The sequence below is a fragment of the Pinus tabuliformis genome, chromosome 1_2 (assembly GCF_031772625.1).
Source record: "Pinus tabuliformis cultivar Carrire ecotype Pingquan chromosome 1_2, CPIR1, whole genome shotgun sequence".
Taxonomy (NCBI): domain Eukaryota; kingdom Viridiplantae; phylum Streptophyta; class Pinopsida; order Pinales; family Pinaceae; genus Pinus; species Pinus tabuliformis.
The window spans coordinates 541,606,589-541,631,310 of NC_142298.1; the positions used below are offsets into that span (position 1 = coordinate 541,606,589).

Genomic DNA, 24,722 nt, shown 5'->3' on the forward strand with positions numbered 1-24,722 from the left:
CATCTTTGAAATTTTTATTCCACACATGTACCTTTCCATCAATGAATGTCACCTTGAATCCTTTGTCCTCCATTGCCAAGATAGATACCAAGTTCTTCTTTAGATCAGGTACATATAGTACTTCTTGTAGATGAATGGTGTTACTTTGATTCAATTGAAGAGTAACATTCCCAACTCCCTTCACGTGATAGGTGGCATTGTCTCCAAGGATAATTTCCAAATTTGTATCCTTTTCAATCAGATTTGAAAGAGCTTCCTTATACCCAGTGAAGTGCCTTGACGAACCACTATCAATCAACGAATTTCCCAAAGTGTCCAGAGGAGATGCAATGGAGAGGGCAAGTATAAGATAAAATTGTTTTTGCTTGTTATCAACAACATTAGATTCATCATACTTGGTGTTTCTAGATCTCTTGGGAGGGCGACCATTTCCTTGATGAGGAGCGGGAGCATTCCTTTTTCCTCGGTTGTTGAATCTGCCATTCCTTTGATTGTAGTTGCCCCTGAAATTGTTGTTGTTGTGGTTGTCATCATCATGAGGTGTCTCCCTTCTATTAGGACACTCCCTAGCATAGTGACCAACTTGTTGCAAATGAAGCATTTTCCCTTCCTTCCATTTTTGAAACCCGACCTTCCTTGACATTGCTTCTTTGAACCTGCATTGTTCTTCTTTTTAGCATGAGCGAAGAATGCAGTAGGATCATTCCCATTTGAAGGCATATCTAGTTCCATCATCCTTGTTTCTTCTTGAGAACACCTAGTCAACAATTCTTCAAAACCGGGAATCCTGTCATTGTTAAGAATAGTGCTGTTGAACACGTGCCATTCACGAGGGAGTCCTCCAAGGGCAATGAGAGTAAGCTCCCTATCAGCAATAACTTCTCCAATCGAAAGAAGATCATTTTTGATGTCGGTAATCGTCATGAAGTAGGATTGAATGTCTTTTCCTTTTCCCTTCTTTATATCCTTCAGCTTGTTCTTGAGGAAAAGAACTTGGTTTGCATTGCTAGATTTGAACATGCCAACCAACCTGTCATATATCTCTTTTGATGTGTTCAAATTGGAGATGTAAGGAACTAAATGCTTATGAATAGAATCCTTGATGATCTTTTTGGCTTTGACTTCACCTTTCTTGTACTTTGTCTTAGCAGCAGTCAGTGCATTGGAAGGAGGTTCCGAAATCTTTCCCTGCACATAATCCATAACATCTTGCTCTTCTAAAGTCAAATCAAGAGACATCATCCATGCATGATAATCAGACTTGTCATGAAGCTTGTCATCAAACTTGAAGTAGGATGTGGAGGCCATTGAATCTTTTCCTTGATCAAAGGATCTCAGTGATTGCTCTTTTCACTCTTACTTGGGCTTTGTCTTCACCTCAGCTCCGATCCCATGTTAATTTTAGATACCAATGGTATGTTCTATGCTTAAGAGCAATTTCACTTCGATTTTCTTATTAGCCTAATATCAATATGCAGTTTAGCCATCACATCAACATGATAGTAAAATGTAGATAAAACATAACAATAACAGTAGAAGACAAGCCAAGACAAGAGGACACAAGATATGGCACCAGCAAGGGACAAACCCCAATGTGGGGAAACCCTTGATCAATTCTTCTTATAATTCTTCAAAAGTTCAGCAGAGAGAGAGAGTACAATATACAATATTCACTTGCCCAATCAAAGTGAAATTCTATCAGTCAAACAACAGTAATCTATGTTGCCAGGAAACGTGGGCGCGGGGACGGGGATGGGGACGGGGACGGGGATGGGGACGGGACGGGGACGGGGACGACATTTTTGGAAACAGGGTGCGTGGGTTCGTCGGGTAATATAATAATATTAAATTTTAATAATTAAATTTTAATAATTAAATTTTATAAATTATAAATTTATATTTAATAATATATATGAAATTTGAATTTGTATATTTTTTCGACTTTAAACAAGAAAACTTTAATGATAATCCTTTAAACATGCATATCATTGAACATTCAACATTGACATTGAAATTTCAAAATTTATCACCAAAAAACTGTTCTTTTGAATCTTTTCCGTGTAACCATGACACTGTGACAGCTATGTGAGAGAGCTCAAGGCTACTACTAAAACTGAAAATTCAAAATACATACTAGGATAAATGCTAGACTTAGCTATTTTGGTGAAACTTGGGACAGACTTTGTCACACACAGGCTTTAAAATAACTATGCAGCTTAGGTTCATTTGCAAGGATGCCTATCAATGAATCAGGCTGTGGTCGTATAGACCCTTCCTCCTACACAGCCAAGGAGTGTTAGCATTTCTGCCTCCTGCTCTAATTTCAAGACAGCTTCTCTCCTTATTGAAATTGCTCATTCTGGCTGGAGCTTGAGCTTGTAACTTTGCTTTGAATGTTTAGTCTCTCTCATATAAAAACACAATTTTTTCATAGGAGATTCTTCTCAACCTAATAGTGGTCTAGAACTTTCTTGATGTCTAATCATCCACCTGCCCCATGCATGGTGTGCTCTGTGGTAAAGCAATCCCAAAAACAGTGGCAGCCTTACCCTTCCACAAAACACGCTTATCAGTGTTTGTTTCCCAATAAAATGCACAGCAGCCATCTGATGGCTTGAGGGATAGTTTGTCTTTGAGTGCGAAGTTCTGCCTGAATATTAATTATCTAAACATAAAACATCTTCGCAATTTTTAGAGATTACTTGGTGTACAAGTCTGTAGAGACCATATATGATTTAGGAATATTTTCCTAGTTTTAATCTTAACATGATGTTATCAGAATGCTGTGAGAAATTGGCAGATTTTGATACTTAATTTAGCCATTGTCCAAAATAGCCCTTCGCCATTTAACAGCATCAGCTGATTACAGCTTATGGCTGGTCTCAATTCTACTTTCTATTTGACCGAAAATGTCTGAACCTGTATGTGTGCATTTACAGTTTATAATTTGATGGTTATTTGGCTCGGGAATGAATGTTTCATTCCAAATTGATTTACAAGAATTCTTAAAAAACAAGACTTGTAAAAAACTTAAAAAACCGGGTGCGGGTACCCGTGCAACACAGGTTTTGATGGTAAGGACCGTGGAAGAATGTTTCATTCCAAATTGATTTACAAGAATTGATTTAGGGTTTTTTAGGTTTTGTTATAAGTTTTACCTTTGTTATAAGTTATTTTTTAAATTTCAATAAAAAAAATTATTTGAAAATTAAATTTTTAATATAGTTTTTTTTATGAAGAACCCAAAGAACCCGAAGAACCCAAAGAACCCAACCCGAAGAACCCGAAGAACCCAAGAACCCAAGCACCCGAAGAACCCAAGAACCCAAGAACCCGTTAAAGGAAAAGAACCCAATTTTTTTTTTTGAAGAACCCGGTTCTTCATGGAAGAACCCGGTTCTTCTGGGTTCGTCTGGGAAGAACCCGTACCCGAATCCGGTACTTGGGTGCGGGAACCCGGGACGGGTTCGAGAACCCCACCCCCGGGTGCGGGTACCCATGCAACACAGACAGTGATAGAAAGCCCTAACCAGAAAGTCAACGCTGGTCAACAGGGCAGATTTTGACCTCCAAAACAGCACAGTCAAACTTGGTCAACTTGGCCTCCAACAACTAGTCAAATCAGCCCAAAAATAGTCTGAAAAAGTCTATTCAAACCTAGTCAATGCTACAGTAAACCATTATGCAATCAACGTTGGTCAAACAGTGGTAAAAAAAACCTTGATTTTTGTGCCCAGAAATGCGGCCTACCCAAACAGAGATCCCCCACACAAAACCACAGTCAAAATAGGTCAACGCAAGTCAAAACAACCCTCTTGCAACTTTGGTCAACGCAGGGACAAAAAACCCTTCTCTTCTTCGCACGTGTGGAGAGCTGCCTCTGAAATTCATACCCAATCAACGAAGGAGAGAGAAGAATGAGTGTGAGTGAGATGCCAAAATGAGGAGGAGGCTCCTTGTATTTATATGCAACGTTGAGGTGCAATTTTGATGGTTGGCCGACCTTGACAATTTGTCCATAATCAAAATAAATTCATAATTCCATTTGTACATGTCAGAATGGGATGATCTTTAGATCAATCCTACACCTCTTGGAGAGAGGAATCCAATAAAAATATCAGCTGCCTCATATGAGCTGTCCAAGGTGAAGTTTGGCCCTAGTTGCCAAATTTAACACTCCCTCTCAACTAGGGAGAACTTCACTTGCCAAACTGTCTGACAATCTATACCATCCCTGTCTCTGCTCTGCTCTGCTGAACCATGAAGAAAGAAGAAATGATCGAGAATGTATCATACCATTCTCCACTGACCCAAAGTTAGTCTCCAATAATAGAGTGTGTCATACCACTCTTAACTGACCCGAAGTCAGTTTCCATTGATCCCAAATCAATATCAACATCCTAACATAGGGAGTACGGTATTACACGATGCGTACATCAGTAGTACTATGTTCCCTATCCTCATTTCCCTACTCATTGGCCAGATGAGAGGTACTTCCCATGGGTCCCGGATTGCATGGGTAGGATGTTGTCGCAAGAGAAGGTGAACCACTCATCCTGCTCATATGCCATAGGAGAAGGTGAACCACTCATCCTATGCATATCTCAACATGGGGTATCACAGGGGAAGGTGAAACACTCACCCTGTACATCGCGCACCATTAGGGGAAGGTGAACCACTCACCCTATGGTCGCTCATCGCTCCAAGAAGTACCCGAAGCCCCCTGGAGCTCCTAGAGCTCAACATCCATCTCATACGGGACTCTCATAAGAGGGTCTCTCCACGACTCCAAGTCGTTCACGGAAGGTTAAGAATTTGACCTTCCCCAGGGGCTTTGTAAGAATATCGGTGACCTGATCATCAGTCCCAATGTGTTGGAGCCTTATTGCTCCTCGTTGTACCATATCCCAGATAAAGTGGTACCTGATATCAATATGCTTGGAGCGGTCATGAAACACGAGATTCTCAGAAAGACGAATCCCACTCTAGTTGTCGCAATAGATTCGGTGGTATACAACACATGTCCAAACAGTGCACTAAAGAGCTTACTCAACCAAATAGCTTCACAGGGGGCCATACTAGCAACAATGTATTCAGCTTCAGCGGTGCTCAAGGCAACCGACTTCTGCTTCCTGCTCATCCATGATATCGAAGCAGAACCTAGAGAGAAGCATAATTTTATGAATGGGATAACTTCCTCTTCCCTAGTAGATATGAGGTTATCTTGTTCATAAGTCAATGCATTTAGAATAACAAAGATCATTTCGTTATCAGATACCATCTCTCCTAGATCATGTAGTTGACCTTTTATTTGAGATGCGTTTGAGAGGCATGACGATATCCCTTCATCCTTTGATACCTTCAATTTATATAGATCAAATCTAAGTGATATGATCTTTTCTATCGTGCTTTCAGAGAAAAGTTCTATCAATTTATCATATATTTCTTTAGATGTCTCCAGCTCTACTACATAGGAAATGAGAGGATCTTTAATGGATGCTTTAAGAATCTTTTGAGCCTTGAGATCCCTTTCCATGTTTTAAGAGAATGCTTGTTCTTCGGATGGCCTGGAGACCTTTACATGGACATGATCAATGACTTCATTTACTTCGAGGACTATATCTATCCTTCTTTTCCATGCAAGGAAGTTTGATATCCCAACCAGCGTATGATTCTCTTTGAAACATGAAGTCATTTTTACTAGATTAGATTATAATAAAAGGTACTTACTTGTGAAGATTGAATCTTCAACTTGATGACGGTCTTGTTGCTTCAGATGATCCTTTTCAAGTGAGATCCTTGCTTCAATAGAGAGAAGATTGCCTTTTGATCTAACGTTCCGTAGATTTGAAGAGTTTCCACTTCTTTGGTGATGTATGAGTGATGATCTCTAAAGTGCTTCTAGGGTTTCAGTCTTTCTTTGTGCTTCCTTGTTGAAGATAATTTCAAGACTCTTGTTGGTGTAGATTTCTTGGATCTAGGGTTTTGAAGATCTTGCCCTTGGTAGCCCTTGGATTTGCTGCGATCTGTCTTTGAAGCTTGATTCCCGTGTGTCTACTTGCTTGAATGCCCCTTCTTGACTTTAGCACCTAAGCTCTGATACCATGTTGAGAAATCTAGGGCATGGATAGTTAAAAGATTTCTTTGCTTGATAATTGCTTGTGATATACTTTTACTTCTTAGCTTATGGTATTTTGTTTGTTATGTTAGTATTGTGTTCTTTTCATCAAGACAATTACCAATATGCACAATAAAAGACAAGTGACACAGTGTGTGGGCTTGTCAGCCAGGGCCAAAACCTCTCACCTCTTGAGAGGAAAACCCGATCAAAATTCTTCTTCTAGATCTTCAATTGACGAGTACCAAGACCATGACGTAGACCCTTGACTCTAGTATCCTCCCAAAAACCTTGTCACTAACCTTGATGTTTTGCCTCTTCCCTGTTTCGACTTCCTTCTTTATCTCAAACTGCTCTCCTTGGCTCCTTCAAGAGAAACTTAGACTCTATTCTTCTCATTGCTCCTTCTTTGCTTCCTCTAGAGAATCTCGGTCTCTAGTCTTTCACTGATCTTCTCTAGAGAAACTCGGTCTCTAGATCTCTATCTCGGTCACCCAGAAGAATCCTTCCTTTGCTGCCTCAGAAGAAACTTCTCTTATCCCTTTTCGCACTCCTCTTGATAGCCTCTTCTTCGCACTTCTTCTTCAACGAATGCTCGTCGAGTTGCTTGCTTTCAAGTGAGGTCGAGTTAGGCTTTATATACACCTCATCTCATGTCCTTTAGGCCGACATGATCATTAGATGTTAGGCCGACTTCTAGCATGTTCTTTCATTGTTGTAGGCCGACTTGAAGAGGATAAGTGACAAGTTCTTGGAGGATTCTTTACATAGACAATTTTGACCTTTTTACAAAGTGTAGGATGACTTCATTACATGAAAATGACTCTCTTTTTATGACTAAATGACAAATAAATCCTAAAAACTCTCAATGGGAGTATTGACTCAAAAATAAAATCTCTTCCTCATGAAACCCATGAAGAAAGTCAATATAATAATTTTATTTTAATTCTTTACATCTCATTACATAAAATCATAATTACATGTCATTATGAAGACCGAACCTAGTTACACTTTTCAACATCAAGAGCCCGGTATGAAAAATTAACCAAACATCTTCTAAAATTGAATTTCAAGCACTTTAACCTTGATGATGCAACTTTGTTATCAAGAAAGTTGGCAAAATTGTTGTATATCTTGTAGTGTATGTAGATGATTTGTTGAGAATAGGAAACAATAGAAGCTATATTGCATCCATAAAGAAAGAGTTGAAGAAAGGCTTTGAGATGACAAATTTGGGACATCTTCACTACTGCTTGGGCATCGAAGTGACTCAAAATTCAAAGTACATATTCATCTCCCAAAAGAAGTACAATGGAAAATTATTGAGCAAATTTAACATGGTTGAGTGCAACCCTCTCTCTACTCCTATGGAATAGAATTTGAAGCTTACATAAAATAAGGGAATGAATATGAGGATGCAACCAAGAATAGATAGCTTTTAGGAGATCTTATTTACCTCACCACTGCTAGGCCAGATATTTCATTTGTTTTCAGGATCCTTTCTAGATTCATGCAAAAACCTTGTGAAGGATATTTCTTTGCTCCAAAAAAGGTTCTAAAATACTTGAAGGGAGCTTAAGACTTTGGACTCAAGTATACTAAGGTGGATGACTTCAACCTAATTGGATATTTAGATTTAGACTGTGATGGGGATAATGAAAATGGAGTGTTGACTTCAAGCTATTTCGTGATTCTTGGATTAGTAACTGTCTTTTGGAGTTCGCATAAACAATTAGTTCTAGCATATTCCACAACAAAGGTAGAATATTTGGAAACTAAAAAAGCAACAAAAGAAATTGTGTGGCTTAGGAAATATTTGAAGATTGTTGGAGAAACAAGTGAACTCTACTTCTCTTCTAGTTGACAATACTTCTATAATCAAGTTGGCCAAGAATCTTAGATTCCATGATCAAACGAATCACATCAATAGAAAATATCAACTGATTTGATATCTTGTATAGGCCAAGACTATTCAATTAAGACAGTTCCTGAAACAAACAAATTGCAGACATCTTCACCAAAGCGCAAGTAAGAGAGAAGTTGGAAAAGTTCAAAATGACTCACAACACCCTTTCGACTTAAGGGGGGAATGTTGGACTCATAATCCTTAATGATTTTTTGTGATTGCAATTGTTTTGTAAATAACTAAATTGGGAATCTGAAGAGTCAGGTGAATAAGAAATGCCACTCGGAAGATGAAATCAAGAGTCATCTCCCTAATGTAATTATGTATGATCAATGTTAATGAAATCAAAGTATGGAGTTTTTTCTTAGCTTGACATAACTCCAAAATTTATACAAGGGTTGCCCTATGTATTGATGAAGACAAAGATGGCTAGCAAAACGATAAGGGTTCGGACGAAGGTACATAATAGATTGAGTTCGACAATGTTTATGTAGATTCTCGGTCTTAGGGAAATCTAGCTAATGGTCTATCTCTACCAACTCCCTTCTTGGCACCTCAAGCAAACTTTGCTATCATTGGTGGACAAGGAATTGTTTACGACAACTCAATTCCAAAGTTTTGTGGTTGAGTTAGCATGGATGACCATTTAGGCATGGATATCATAAATTGTGGGAAGGTGGATTCATATCTCCAAGCAAAGTGACGTGGGAATGCATACATAGTCTTAATGTTTAGTCTTATGGACAATGATCCATAATACATTAATTTACATCTCCAACTTGAAAACCCGTGTCTTGGAGTTTTGCAAAGATTTGAAAATTGGGATTCCATAGTATATCTTCATGTTAATCGAGAGAGATAAGCGATGTGGATTGACGAATGAGTCTCTTCAGATGGTCCAAGATAAGATTGAAATCAATAATCATGAAGCGACAAAGCGCCTGAAGTTGAAGGAAATATGGCCATCACAACTTGCAGTTCTTAGCACAGTTGATTCTTGTGGAGTTGTGAGCTTTGTGGAGGAGATCTTCATGCGCACAAGAAACTTAAATCATGAATTAGAAATGAAGATAAGATGATGTCCCTCTAACGCATAGTCATTGTTTTAGCCAAGTGTTGTTTATGACCAGTCTACATATTAGCATTAGGGAATCAAGGGAATTTGTCCTTCATAGTTTCAAACAATTGAGGTGATATCTTTTTAATTGTGAGCTTTCTTATTGAGATTTGCACATTTGCAATACAATCCCTTGTTAAACTAAAACACTTCGCAACTGAATTTGATGAACTTAGATAATGCAAGATGAGGTGTACACAATATATAGTGGATTGAGTAAGACAATAAGCAACTCCAAAAGACATTAGCCTCTAACACTTATGGAGGACCTCATAACCAATTTTCAAATCGTTGTTTTCAATAATTTCTCAAAGATACATGAAGTTACAACAAATTGGTTTAATGAGGGAAATGCTGTATTTTCCAAGGGAAAAGAGATAGTTTTAGAATATATCCTCCTTGCATCAAATCCACAAATCCTCACATCAGGTCTCTGCAACGAAACACTATGTATTCTCAAGTAAGTTTGATTGGTGGACTAATAGTAGATTGTGGAGTCAATATCTCAGTAAGTTGAGCACAAGTATTTACAATATAGAGTTTTATATCTTTGAAATTCCATCTGGTTATTATTATTATTATCCAATTTTAAGGTCACGACCAAGCCAAACACCAAATTGGTGTATGAGACCCCCTTGTTTGTGGGACAAAGTACCCACCTCCGCGCAATGATTGGTTGGATGCTAAACTTGATTGATGAGAACAACACTTTGTTTGTTGTACCTACTATTTCATTCCTGACATCAAACCTTCAACATAAATCATTTAAACAACATGATATAATCTCAGAAGGTAGTAAGGGAAAGGTTTTCGAATTGGTAATAGGGCATGGAATCAATGCTTGATCAACAATGGTTAGAGAAACTCTATATAGAGATATAGAGAGGAGGCACATAACAACTTGTGTTTGCTTTTGCATATAGTGTAAAACATCCTCATTTTGCAAGTACTGAGATTCATGTTTTGGCCAACAGTAATAGAGATTCCAACCTAAAAGCATTTAAATTTTAGTGTCCTTGTTTTACATGTTGACTAAACATAGAAGGAAGGATCATCATATTAGTGGGGTTTGAAGATGGTTCCTTTGGCTTATTGATTTCACCTAGCACTCTCATTCTCCACATGATACACTAGGGTAGGAGAGGAATAAGCTCCTTTGAGCATTATACTTGATTTTGTATGTCATAGCCATTGATGTCTTGTACCTTGTTGTTTAAAAGCTAGATTTTGATGTTAATGTGGTGTTTTCTTAGATATGGAGTCATTATCAAATGTACAAGACAAGATTTTGAGGTTCTTATGCACTCCCAAGAAGAGCATATGTTCTCGAGTTGGCACTTGTGTTAACCCTTTTTTTGGCACAGGGGTACTAGTAGTGAATTTCATCACTACCCGTTGTGATTTTATCAATCCAAGGCTTGGATCTTGTATGTTGCATGACTGTCCTTGCATGTACCATGACTTTCCTTGCGTAATCCATGTCTGTCCTTGCATGGTCTGTGACTTTCGTTGCACCACCAAAATTGTCCTTGCATGGTTCATGATTGTCCTTGCATCGGCTAAAAGTTCCACTCTCTCGCTTGAATATTAAGGTTAGACTTCCATTGTGCGGCTGACTTTCCTTTGCAGTCTCCCTTTGATGCCAAACTCCCTTTGAGCCTACACAACCTCCCTGCAACTGAACTTGTGTCCTTTCAAGGTCAGTCCCAAGCTACAGTTGAACACTGGGCCTACTCCACTCTAGACCACCGCAACTCAACTCTGCAAGTGTCTTCGTCCTCCAGGGTCAAACAATTCTTATGCACATGGCTCCATTGCTGGATGTGCAACTTTGCAACCCAGTGAAGATACTATCTCATGATCAACTTGCCATCCACACATAGCTACCTCGTCCATGCTAAAGCATTCCTTGCCAAGGCACTTGAACTGTCTCAATATACTTTGACAAGTCAACGAAAGTCCATTATCAACAACTTGCCACACAACATACTGTTGTGCACCTAGTTCTCCGCCAATCCATTAGAACTCCCATCTTATCTCATTACCAAACCAATCAATACAACATCTCCATGTTCTCTGCTAAACCTTATGCTCTATGTCTAGCCAACTTTGAGTTGGCAACACTGTTGCTTCCTGCAAAAGTTTCACAACTCCCTCTTAAGGCTAATACTTGTCTACAATCTGATCTAGCTACACTTCAAAGCAGCTCTGGTCCCATGTTGAAATTACCATGCACCCTAGGTTTGGTCATGACTTAGCTAAGCACATAAACACACTAACAATGCTCAACAATAAACAACTTTACATAGCGGAATATAACAACAAACAAATCAATAACATTACATAGTAAATATGGCACAAATCACGTTCCTTATTAGTCCATCAATAAGAAAACCATAGGGCTCTTGTACTAGGGATCATGGCCTTTTAGAAACCATGATACAATGCTATAGTACATAGTTTGTCCTTTGACTGAAACTCTAGGGCTAAGGCCTAGTCCATCAGGTCCTCATCTGGCCAAATACAAATACAAATACAAATGGTTGTCCTTCGCCTACAAAATACAATCAACAAGTACTTGACTTACATGGGTTTGTTCCTTTAACCCACGATCTTTAGTACCACTTGTTGTCCTTGCCGTAGCCCTTGCCCTTTGGCTACTATAGTCTTCTTTTGTCCATAGTCCTACTTAGCTAGAATTTGTCTGTTCTGTCCACAATCTCTGAGGCCCCTTGGCCTCCCTCTTCTGTTGTGGTCTGATCCTTTAGACCCTTGACCACACTACTAGTCCACTACTAATTTGCTACAATAACCCTCATTTTACTTGACCTCTCCTTTAATTGTGATCAACCCTAAACAAATGCGGCCTACCTACAACACACAAAACAAATCCTCGACCTATTCTTATCAAACCTTTGCTAGCCTTGATTCCACCCTAATACAACTCAATACCCTTCCTTGAGGTTCTGTCCAACGCTTGGTCACCTCATAATGCCCTGCTGCCAGCAGTCTGCCTATCCTTAGGTCTCGATCCATTGTCCAGACCTCAGTCAGTCCCTTTTCTGTAGCTTGAATGCCCTTTGCCTGTCCTTCTAGGCCCCAGATACCTTAACAGGCCCTTGGTCCTCTATCCTATAGCTTTGCGACCACTGACTAGCCTCGACTTGCCTGTCCATAACCTTTTTTGCGGCTCTAACCAAGCCACCCCATGCCCATGGCCAACCACCAAACTAGCCTTGACTTGCCTTAAATCACACTGAACATAATTAAATGTAATAGATATGATCTGCAAATGTATAAGAATAGAAATATGCCCAGAAATAACAAGATAGAAATAGATAAACTTCTGATCTCTATTAATATCAAAACCCTTGAGGTAGGGCAACACCATACAATCACTCCTTAAGGTAGGAGAACACTCCACAAGCCATATGCTTGTTCATACAATATTCCTTGACATATCTCAATGGGGAGTCTCTAGCCTCTATATAGGCCTCATACATACAATACCATGGGTCATTACCATGGTTCTCTCAATACCATATTTCTAATACCGTGGGCTTACCAATTAACTATGGCCCATCCCATTATTACATTATTCCCTTGGGTATCTCCCTTTGTACCCCATACTATTCCCCCCTAGATATACTACATTCCACCCCCCTTAAACATGTTTCGTCCTCAAAACATAAGAAGAACACAAATAATAAGATCTACTCAAAAGAATAGTCCACTGGTACCATGCACGTGCATCTAGCCATCCAAGAGAAAGGTGAACCCTCGATTTAGCCGGTGCCTCGCTCGCTTGAGATGGAAGTTGACCCTGGCAGCTCTTTTGTGTTGATGTGTTGTGGGTGGATTGTCGCCCCTCTCTATCTGTCGTGCGGGGGTTGTTGTCCTTGTGGCTAATTTGTTGCCATCGTGTTGGTTGTTTTCTTGCTGGGTGATGTGGGTGGTGATATGCTGAAGTTTTAACCAACGGTGTATCTTTCTTTAATTCACCACCTAATGGAGCCTGATGGGTATCTGGTACATGTTGTGGCGCCTGCAATTGTTGCTTATCTGCCAGTATTACTTCAACCACTGATTCCTCATCTGATGTGTCCGTACCTGCAACATCTTCTGCTTCAGCCTCCTTGGACTCTACCTGTTTATTGATGGAAATATCCTGTAATGTAATTTTCTTCTTTTTATACTAGAGCTTCAGGAATTTCTTCTGCACATTAATATTGATAGTACCCACAGATTCCATCCAAGGGTATCCCAAAACAACATCCACATTATCCATATCTGAAGCATAAAAATCAGAATGCAATACATACTTATCCATAGAAATCTTCAAATCTTTATAAACTTGAACATCCTCATTATCAACCTGTGTGTTTTCCATGTGTTTTGCTGGAACTTGCAATTTTTTTGCCAAATTAACATTTATAAGATTTTGCTTGCAACTAGGATTTATAGAAACAATGATCTTCTCCTTCTGAATACATCCATGACCTGTAACAAGGAGATACCAGTAGAAAATAACCCCACATGTTTCTCATTAGCTTGTTTTCCAGCATGAGACCATTTGTCTAAAAGGAGTTTTTCAAATTCTTCATCCGAAAGGTTGTACTTCTTGTTGTCAAGTGAGCTCCACCATATGGCAGCCTCATCTTGCAAACCCCTCCATATGCAACCTTTCCAATGTTTTGGCCATAACCACTTTTGTTTGTCTATGAATTCTTCAATAGTAGGACCATTATCGTTTCCTGTAAAAAATTTATGGCTAGAAGCCATGAAGAGGGTTTTGAAAAAAAATCACTCACTTGGCGAAAAATTTACAATGGCCACAGTTCGGTCAATATTGCTCAGAATATTTATTATGACCTGTTTTCGGAAATGGAATGACCATTCTGCATCTTCCCATGTGATAAAAATCCCGATCTAGGCACTCTGGAGTTCAGATTTGCACTGCAACTGTCCCGTCGTCACCAAAAATTTCTGAAAAAGAGCTGATTTTTAAATCAGCGATATCTCCCTTATCCGGACTCCGATTTGACTGATTTGTTTTTTTGAAATTGGGTAATTTTTCAAGAGGATCTCAGATCTGCGATTAGTTTCTCAAAATTCCCCACAAAAATGACAAAAATTAACTGGAAATTTGTTGTCCACAAATTTTCGTCAAAAAGTTTCTGCAACATCGCTGATCTTTAAATTGGCGATATCCCCCTCATCTGGACTCCGATTCGGCCGATTTTTTTTTTGAAATTGGGTATTTTTTCAAATCAAGATCTGCAATTTGTTTCTTCAAATTTTGCACCAGAAGTTACATATCTGATCTGCAATCTCGCCGCCCCAAAAAATTCCTGCAAAAATAAAAATAAAAAATATCTCTCTGCTTACCCAAGAAAGTGCTATGATACCACTTGTAATAGATATGATCTGCAAATGTATAAGAATAGAAATATGCCCAGAAATAACAAAATATAAATAGATAAACTCCTGATCTCTATTAATATCAAAACCCTTGAGGTTGGGTAACACATACAATCACTCCTTAAAGTAGGAGAACACTCCACAAGCCATATGCTTGTTCATACAATATTCCTTGACATATCTCAATGGGGAGTCTCTAGCCTCTATATAAGCCTCATACATACAATACCATGGGTTATTACCATGGTTCTCTCAATACCATATATCTAATACCATGGGCTTACCAATTAACTATGGCCCATCCCATTATTACATTATTCCTTTGGGTACCTCCCTCTGTACCCCATACTATCCCCCATAGGTATACTACACTAAACCTACCTCGACCTCGAGTTTTAGGGCTTAACGCTCAGAGACAAAACTCCACTCGACATCCAAGACTGAATACTTCCTCACTGCAGCTATCCTCCAAGCTTTGCGGCTGCTCTAGGGCTGATCCTCTTCACCAACAAATTCACATCTCATTATAATCTTGACCTATCCTTTGGCCTATATTTATAGCTCTTGTCTAAGTGTCTTGGGGGTCTTTTTTGTCCTTCAAGAAACCCCTATTTACCACTCAATGACAAATTAGAATAGAATATTAATTTTCTTGGGTTCCAAGCCCACAACTTTGGGTCCAAAACCCCAACACTTGGGTATTTTCCCACAAGCCTCCTTTTTGTGTGTTTTCTCCACTCAGAAATACCTTCCGAGCTACCTAAATTTCAACAATTTATTCTGTAAAATGCAATTAACTATAATACATTATCCATTATATTTATAATTTTATGTTTCTTTTAATAAATCGATTATTATATTTTGAGTTGCCAAATGCTTTGTAAGACACTATGATAGGATAACATTAAAATCACGCTCTTTATAATAATACATGGAAATTCGAAAATATAAAGAAGAGTTGATCTTTTCAAAATTTAAGTTTATATTTATTGTATTTTCTAATTTATGAGTTTTTAATATTTTCAATGTTAATAGAAATTAGTTAATATATATATTTGTTTTTTTTAAAAAATATCTTTATATTCCATATGAGGGATATATATGTTTCAGTCTTCGAGGAACTCTCAGACAACATGGCCCGAAACCATTACAAGGATATACTTGTTACGAGTTCAACGTGTCACATGCAGAAATTGCATGAAGGTGGGTGTTAGGTCCTTGTAAGTCCTCCAGGCTAAGGAGATGAATCCAAAGGTAATCGCAAACCACTTGGAAGCTTGGAATCTAGCTCTTCCAGCTTCAGAGAGAGCTCTCTTTGTCTAAAACTTCAGTCACTTAGATTTTAGGCTAGGTATGGTGCTAAGAAAGGAATAGATTTTAAAGGTTTGCTAGTAGGGGAGAAGACATCCATTGGGCAATACAGTCATATAAGTTGATTCTTTTCCAGTGATAGGGTAAAGAGAAAGAGGGATATTTTGCAGGGGCAAGGTAGGTAGTCTTTTTGGAGTTTTTTAGTCAAACTCATTGTAGGAGGGTGAATAGAAGTTAAGTGGAAAATGACATACGAAGCATCAAACAACATGATGAATTCTAAATGCCATTAAGGTGGAAAACATAAATGTTTAGCAAACTGAAACATAACACTTTTTGAAGTGAGTTCTGAGTTAATATCTCTGTTCAACTAAACAAGAAGACACATTTCAAAGCATGATTGATAACAAAAGATAACTTACAAAACAAAGAAGCATGTCTCCAAAGCAACTAACACAAGATTCCTTGTAAAATTAGTCCTCTGTCTTTTCATTCACTGAAAAATATATCAAAAGAGTGCAGTACACAATGTCTCTTCTTTGAACCTGACCAACCCTTTGCTTCATTACAATTACAAGATAAATAGAACAAAACAAATCAATTCTCACCTCTAGGAACCAAATTCCCTAATAGGATTTCTGTTTCTACCTAATGCAGTGAAAATAGAATTGTTTTTCAGAAAACTAGGAACTGTTTGACCAAGGCTTTCTAAATAAATTTACATTAATTTCAAAGCCTAAATCGAGCTCCAAGGTCCTTAGATGCCTCATAATATTAACCAAGATCATAAAAACAAATTACATAGCTTTTAGACATAAAATTCTCGGTCAAAACGCTGACTGTGTGAAAGTGCAACGCCGACGCTACCCAACCTCCTAGTTAAGCAAAAACGTAGCATATAAGTGCAGCGACTGAAATTTTTCGAATATCTCCTAAACGGTGAGCCAGATTGAGCTGATTTTTTGACAACAAGTTATATCATTATAACTCTTCTCCACAAAAAAATTGTGTTAAATTTGACTCATAGTTTTCGAGAAAAGCCAAAAATCGCTGTAGATGACAGTGGCTTGTTTTTCAAACACCGTGAAGCATTTTGACTTGAAATTAAGTGGGTTTATTCATCTCACCCCCATGCATCTCCTGTAAAAATTTCATGGCAAACGGGTACAAGATTTAGGAGATATGGTGAAAATACGTTGACTGTGTGAAAGCGCAGTGCATTCTCTACGTTTCTCCAAAAGCGCAACGCTCCAAGTTTATACTACCTCTGATCATCCTCTGAACTGCTGAAAGCACTGGGTTGGTGTGAAATGGTTGATACAACGTTGTAAACCTGTGAGAAAGCTTCTAGGCCAAACATAAACCTTCAAATTTCAAAATCTCTTATTGCAGCAAAAGCGCAACATAGTTGCGCAACGCACATTTTGTGATTATAAGGATTTGATGACACATTTGATTTTACAATGGACATTATAACTTATGACCACAAACTCATGATGTGACACGACTTATTTCTCCAAATGACTCTTTAGACTTTATCTTTATAAGATCACGACCAAACCTCACGACTTGACCAAAATACATAGAAAGACCAAATTGACTTGATTACTATAGTATAGGACTCTAACAGTGGGGAGGATAAGAATATTTCTCCCAACTGCCCGAGTTACATCCAATTGATATATATATATATATATTAAATTGATATTTAAAACCAATCTTGATCCATCATAATCTCGAATTTGTGAAGCACCTAGAGGGATCAAATCTCTTGAGGTGCAAACCTTTTCTCAAGTTTTGTATTCTAAAAGATGTTCACACCTTGAGAGATTTGATCCCTTTTAGCGCTTGATAAATCCCCAGGGTTAAGATAGATCTAGTGTTACAACCATTTAAGAAATTTTGAATCTTTACACACATATAATGGGAGTTTACTTATAGAAACTCAACAAAAGAACTAGAGGAACTAGTTATAAATATCAAGGCAAAGGAAATTGTTTATTAATTTGATTCAGTTAAACCTTTTAAGCACAAGCAAGAAGCTCTAGAGGAGGGGTCTCACAAAATAACGAAAACAAATATGTTTGATCATCAAAAGCTTGTGGATTATAGAATTAGCTATTTCCAATTGTAATGAAATGTGCTACTTGATATATTTCAAATTAGTAGGATGATAACCTCCAAAAGCAGGTTTTATTAGGTCCTTTATCAAATAAATCAGAATGAAGAAGATGCATGGCTTCTAAATAGTTTACATCTTTGTAGATGTAAGCGCCCCTTTATTATTGAAAGAGCCAAAGCATGGTCAAATCCCCTTTAAATTTGAAATTTGAATAACATAACTTCATCTTCTCACATTATCATCTCTTTATGTTTTAACGATTTGTGCCGTGCATTAATGGAAATTTGGTCATTTTCCCCAGGTTAAGTTGACACGAGAAGAAGAGAATGTTTTGCGAAAATGCAAGGAAAAAGCAATTAGAGATTTTATGATTGGTGCTTTAATCACATCGGGTATAACATGGACAGGTGTGTTTTGATTGTGAGTTTGAGCATATCATATTTTCAAGCATATTGAAATTGGAAATGAATATTTGATTGGTAGTCTAAATATATCTTGTGTTGTATCTTCTTTAAGGATATTATTTTTTATTTTTTTATTTATTAACACAAAAGTGACTCGTATTAATATTGAAACAATATGCAGAGCAACTATAGTCGCATTTTGCTACATTTCGTGATATCCAAAATTACATTTAGTCAAAACATTCCTAACAACATAGCAAGACACTTTTAATATTTTTGAGAAATGCGTCATATATTACTTGATGGAAATAATAGTTGCATCATGCCTTTCATTTACTATTAAAAGTGAAATATGGTGAAGGATCAAGAAAATTGGGATTTTTATCAACCTTGTTCCTTTTTGAGCTTCTTCTTAGATACTTTGAAAATTGGATCTTCATGGATGGAGCTCCTTGTTTTCCAACTCAATAAGAGTTGGATCATCCTCATTGTGATTTTCCCTAGATATTGGACTTAGTAGTTGGGTGTCTTCAAATGATTTTTCTTTTGTTTGTTAAAGGCTTTGGATCAATTAGGTTATTCGACTAATTCATTGTCCACTTGAATTTCTTCTGCTTTCTTGAATTAGCTTTTTGAAAATTGTTTGACCTTTCTATTAAAGTGGAAGGTGCTAGTTTTTGGTAGCATCGGAAGTGTTCTAGCCTTGAAAATTGGTGGAGAAGCTAAGACACTTGAGTTCTAAAGAACCCAGAAACTGTTTGGTGAAATTCCACCCGGATTGTATTTTATTAAAATAATTAATATTTTTAATGGGGTTCCTAAGTCTAAAGTTAGGGAAATTAAAATATTAGTGGGTATTAATCAAAATATGGGTGAGAATGATCTAAAAGGCGGATCAAGTCATGTTTTAATCTTAGCCGTTGATTAGAGACATAATCTTGGCTGTTGAAGAGTCAACAGGTAAAGTATAAAATGGAGGCTTGGGGTTCATTTGAAAACACAGGCAGAGAGATTGAGGAAATTGATTTTCTGAGGTGAGAAGTTCTCAGGAGGAAAATCGATTGGGGAGATCTTGTAGTTGAGGGGCAGAGAGAATTTGGGAAAAGGACTTTCAGGAAAATACAGAGCAGTAGCCAGGAGAGCTGACGCAGAGGCAACGCAGTGACCTGGAGAGCTGACGCAGAAAAGCTGCTTGTCACGCAGAATCCAGAACTTCCGGAACAATCGAAACTGTCGGGAACAACCGAGAGAGTTGACGCAGAGGGCAGAGAAGGTGATGCAGGGCTGACGCAAAGCCACCGTAGAAATAGCCAGGGTTAGCCAGTCTTGCGCCGGATCAACCGGAATTCTGCCGGGTGAGGTGAGGTAAAACTCACTCAGATTTTCCGCCAGTGCAGAAATAGCCGAGGTGAGCCAGTCTTGTGCCGGGTCAGCTGGAATTCTGCCGGGTGAAGTGAGGTAAAACTCACTCAGATATTCCGCCAGTATTTTCACTGTAAAGGATTGCTAGATGAGCATCCTAGATTTGTATTCAGATATTTCTCCTGCATAATAATAAACACCCAGTGCTGCTGCACCGGTTTTCCTGCATTGAGTTTTTCCGGGGATATTTGTCCAAAAATAAGTGTGTCCTATGTATCTTGTTCTTTGCTCTGTTTTCTGTTTCATGAGATCAAACATTTAATTAGTGTAGGTTGCAGAAGTAATTTGCTTCAATATTCAGAAGAATAAATTGATGAATGTAATTTAAAAATCAAGTAGGTGAAGTAGATTTAGATTTGCTGCAGTAGGGGTTCCTTCAAGTGTAGGAATTTTCACAGAAGGGAGCTACACTTAGTTCGATTGTAAATTCCTTTTGGAGAAGCTTACTTTGGGTGTCCAAGCTGCAAACAAAGTTTGCATCTAAAGGCTATGCTAACACCATTTAAGATCTTAGTAGTGTAGGATAATCTTATTTAGCAAACCTTTACTTAGGTGTTGTACTAGAATGTTTAGAGTGAAGGACTATGCTACCACACAATTGGCCCAATCACCACTGCAAGAAAGGAGTGGAGTGCTCACTTGTTGTTGAAGACAATAGAGAGCATTGAGGAAAGGTGAAGGAAGAAGGGAAGAGCCAGTAATTTGATTAAGTCTCTAAGGGTTTCAATATAGCTAGTAAATTGGAAACAACAAATCAAAGTATGTTTTCTTCCTAATTGATTTATGCTGTATACTAAAACTGAAAGGAATGAAATCAAAGTGAGAGGGAAAGGAAGGAAACAGGTCACCTGGGGCAAAAAAGGATTGGAATTCCTATTGAAAAACAACCGAAAAACAACCAAGAGTTGAGCCCCCCACAATCGTCCAAAGTGCCAAGATCTTCCTTATGAAATACTTGGAAAAAACAACCTCCAAAGCAAAGCCATATAAGTACAAGAAATTAGATCTGCCATGCAAGTAATAGAAAGATAGATTGAGTATGCCCTCAGTTATTAGGTTCTCTCCTTCTACTCTGTGTGTTGATATCCCTCCTTGGATCTAATAAATGCTATGGGCAAAGTCTTTCTCCAAGCCAATTGATATGATAGGTTGATGTAACCAAATCAAAAGAGAGAAGCAAATGAGGGTAAGGCAATGCTCTAAGAGGGATGATGACAATTAGTTTAGGTAGCCCAGATCTTGTGAATATTGTGGGAGAACTTGAGTCACAAATATGGCAAAGTATTATTGTTTTCTAATAATGTGATTTGGAACCTAAAACAAAACGAATTGAAGGTTGTATATAGACAAGAAAACCACATAGCAGAGTCTAGGGCACAAAAAATAAACTAAGCTTTTTAGGTACTAATCCACGTGTTTCATTTTTCATTGAGGCATCCATGGGTCCTTAAGGCCATCCACGGGTTTTGTGTTGAGAAAGGGTTTCCTGAACCGTAGGTCTGTGAGTGATAGTGTGATGTTTTGAACTATATATAACCTATAGACAACATGCCATAGAAATACCACTAAAAGGGGAAATCATCTTTGGCATTATAAATCCTTGTATGTGCCCCCAAATGGCTAAGGATCTTGGAAAAACCTCAAAAGGAATCTCTTACTAAGTTCACTAAATGAAACATGCATGTTAAGGTTGATTCATGTGGATATAGTATGTGTAATTAAAGAACCCAAAATGAGTAGATAAGATCAAATAATGACCAAGGAAAAACGACCAAGGGACCTCACAAGCCTTAAACATCAAAAGCAAGAAACCGCATTTATACATCTAGGCCTAGACAAGGGGCCACATAACGAAGGACCACCGACACATGTAATTTTATCATAGGCCTCTATTATCCATGCACATTGAGTGTATGGAAACACTAAGTGCAAAATGCATTCACTACAGGTCCAACTTTGTGCAAATCTTAGTGCAAGTTAAAATGCTCTTATCCTCTTGACTTGGATCACACTTGATATACTTTTTTTTTAATGGGAATATACTTCTTGTATCTACAAATATATATAGACATCAAGGAGAAACAAAATATGGAAGGATATATGCAGTGGAATTTATATCATCTTTCTTAAAGCAACAAGAACCACAATAAAATCTGAATAGGCATTATGATCTAATAATTTGGCATTGCTGATTCAAAAAACCTTTTTGCCAAATATTGCATATGTACCTCCTCTCTCCACAAATGGAAAAAGGAAGTCAAAGAGCTAAGCTCGTTCTCAAAAACATATTTGCACATAAGTTTCCAAAGCACAAACATTGTTGAAAATCTCAAGTAATGCTAAATACCATTGAGAGAAGATCAGACTATAGATCTAGATTCACCAATAACATTGCATGCTAATGAATTCTTGCTTGAAGAATAATTGCCTGATCTCATTAAACATGCTCCTAACACGACCCAATGAAAGGGAAATCCCAAAGTAAATGCATCACTATTTCCACTTGGAGGCAGGAAAGGCAAAGTCCATTAGAGAGGTGAGTCTTAGCCAATTGTGCATAAGTGGAAATGCTTTGATGTTGATGTTTGTAGTTCATGCATGTACTCATGCACATGACTATGTGTCTAGGCATGCAAAAGTCACCCATAGTCTCGTTAGGTACTTGCTCTAGTGTGAGCAAGTTGCTAACATAACTTAACCTAAGTCTAACTTAAGAAAACACACATATTATTGTGTTGGCTTATTGATCTAAAGAAACTTAGGAAAAGTAAAGTAAATTACTTTAGTGAATATTTTTTAATCTCAACTCAAGTGAGGCGAGATCTAATCTTGTTTATCAATCACTTTGGAGATTAGGGTTAGGGATTTAACTCAATGTAAAGTTATAAAATCAAGGCTAGGGAGATGGGAAAGGCAGACTACAACAACACAAGATTGAGAGAGACATCTTACTAAGCAGTGTGCTAGGTTGGAGGGAGTGCAGAGAGGCTAGAGATCTAGATCTTCAGAGAAGATTGAGCACTAATGTAGGTCAGATCTGCTAGATCAGGTCTCGGTTTATTTTGTATTATTTATTTTCTCAATTGGACCATTTTCCCAGGAAGGGAGCCTAGGTAATTTTTGAAGTTTTATTGATGAAGAGCTATGATTGAGTAGGATTTGTGTGTTGTTTTTTATGGGATTGGTTATTTTTGCTTCTGCTAACTAAGTTAAGAACCTAGTTGTGTAAATTATTTAGTAGATCTGCTATTTGTTAGGTTAATGATTTACTGGGTGCTAGGTTTAATAGAAATTAACATGGTGTTAGAGCAATTTTTTTGAAGAAAACTGATCTTTGAATCATAGGTGCCACATTCGTACTGGATTAACTGGGCTAGGTTTGTCTTTAATCGTACAAGACAATTTTTTAAAGGGTGTTTGAAGTAGATTGGCCGTAAAGTGCCATAAAGTGATTTTTTTTGGAATCTAAAAAAAAATCGTGTTAAAGGGGTTGAATTTTTTTTAAGTGGTTCGTTGTGTAAAAATAAAATAAAATAAAAAAAAAGTAAAAAGGGTGGCCGATAGTGGGTTGTCAAACCCACCCAATCACCAACTAGGGCCAACAACTCACTAATAAACTTGTGCGCAGTTAGATTAGGCGTTGGCATGGGCGACAAAAATGTTCATGAATTGGGCTTGGTTCGAGGAGGTGGCCACAATGTAGAGTCTAGACCTAAGGCAATTGCGATAGGGGAACTCACGACAAAGGATAAGGGTGACAGTAGGAGGAGTCCGCTACGACAAGGCTCGAGTTGGCTCAGGCAACATGGTGCAGAGACGATGCAGTAGCAACACAGGAGGGGGTGGCAGAAGCATCTGCCAAAAGACTGTGAGTGCAGATGGAGTTCGAATAGTCGCTAAGGTGCCACAAGAGTCAATTAGGTCACAAGGGGTGGAAAAATCCAATCATTGGCCATAAAGGTGTCTAGCCAGTGGTCCCAAGCATGGGCAACATAATGGACGGACTAAGTCGCGGTGGGTGTAGTACGAGCGCAACCAGGGTGCTGGTAGCAGGGATAGGCCACATGGTTGCAAATCACAGGAGTGTGTAGTTGCGATCAGTCAGGGACAATCAAATGATTGCAGAGAACCATGCCAAGGGTTTCGCAAGGAGACAACACAAGGATCATGCTGCGGGTAGGTGTCGTGCTGGGTATGGTCAAATGGATGCGAGATGTAGTGGCTGACAAAGTCACTAGGGAGGGATTTTCCGCAACAAGAATGAGCTAGAAGTGGTCGACAGAGCATGGTATGAAGGACAATCTCAACATGGTTTTCCAACAAGATTGGTAGAGGTCAACCCTCAGGGGGAGAGAGGGAGACCATACCAGTCAAGGGATTGGCATTAGGTTTTGTGGGTGTCTCAAAGGATTGAGACATACCCACAATAGTCTTAGAAGGACTTAACACAAGAGCACAAATGTGTTGTTTGTGCTGGAACTCAGGAGGAGTTTGCTCTCAGTCTTGATGATTGAGAAGAAGGGGTTTGGTGTAGCATTCCAGGATGGACAGGCACTAATTAGACCCAGGGGATCTAACTCAGACGGTGGCCACGTAATTGGAGTTAGAGAGAGAAAATTGTATAGGCTAAAGGGCTAGCCTATTTGAGCAAATGACAGGAAGAAGTGTTGTGACAAAGAATATGGAGCAGGTAGCTTCAAAGGTTGAGCAACCTAAAGGGAGTCAACCTTCATGTTGAGGAGGGGAGGAGCAGTTGATAGATTTGTTCCAATCTGTCGAGATAATCTCTTAGTATGAGATGATCTTACAAGATCTTTAGGAGCGTGAGGCTTCTAGGAACAATTTCATAGGTAGAAGGTCTTCGAGAATGATTGCAGGGAAGTCTTCCAGTTTAGAGGTAG

General features: G+C 38.3%; 1 protein-coding gene across 4 annotated transcripts in view; it reads left to right on the forward strand.

The window, feature by feature from the left end:
- LOC149206732 (uncharacterized) overlaps positions 1-24,722 on the forward strand; it is a 249,231-nt gene that overhangs the window by 77,503 nt on the left and 147,006 nt on the right. For all 4 annotated transcript variants that reach the window (XM_089395550.1, XM_089395549.1, XM_089395547.1 and 1 more), the window contains one exon: positions 18,297-18,402. In XM_089395550.1, the coding sequence (XP_089251676.1) occupies positions 18,297-18,402 (106 nt within the window). The remainder of the gene's footprint in view (positions 1-18,296; positions 18,403-24,722) is intronic.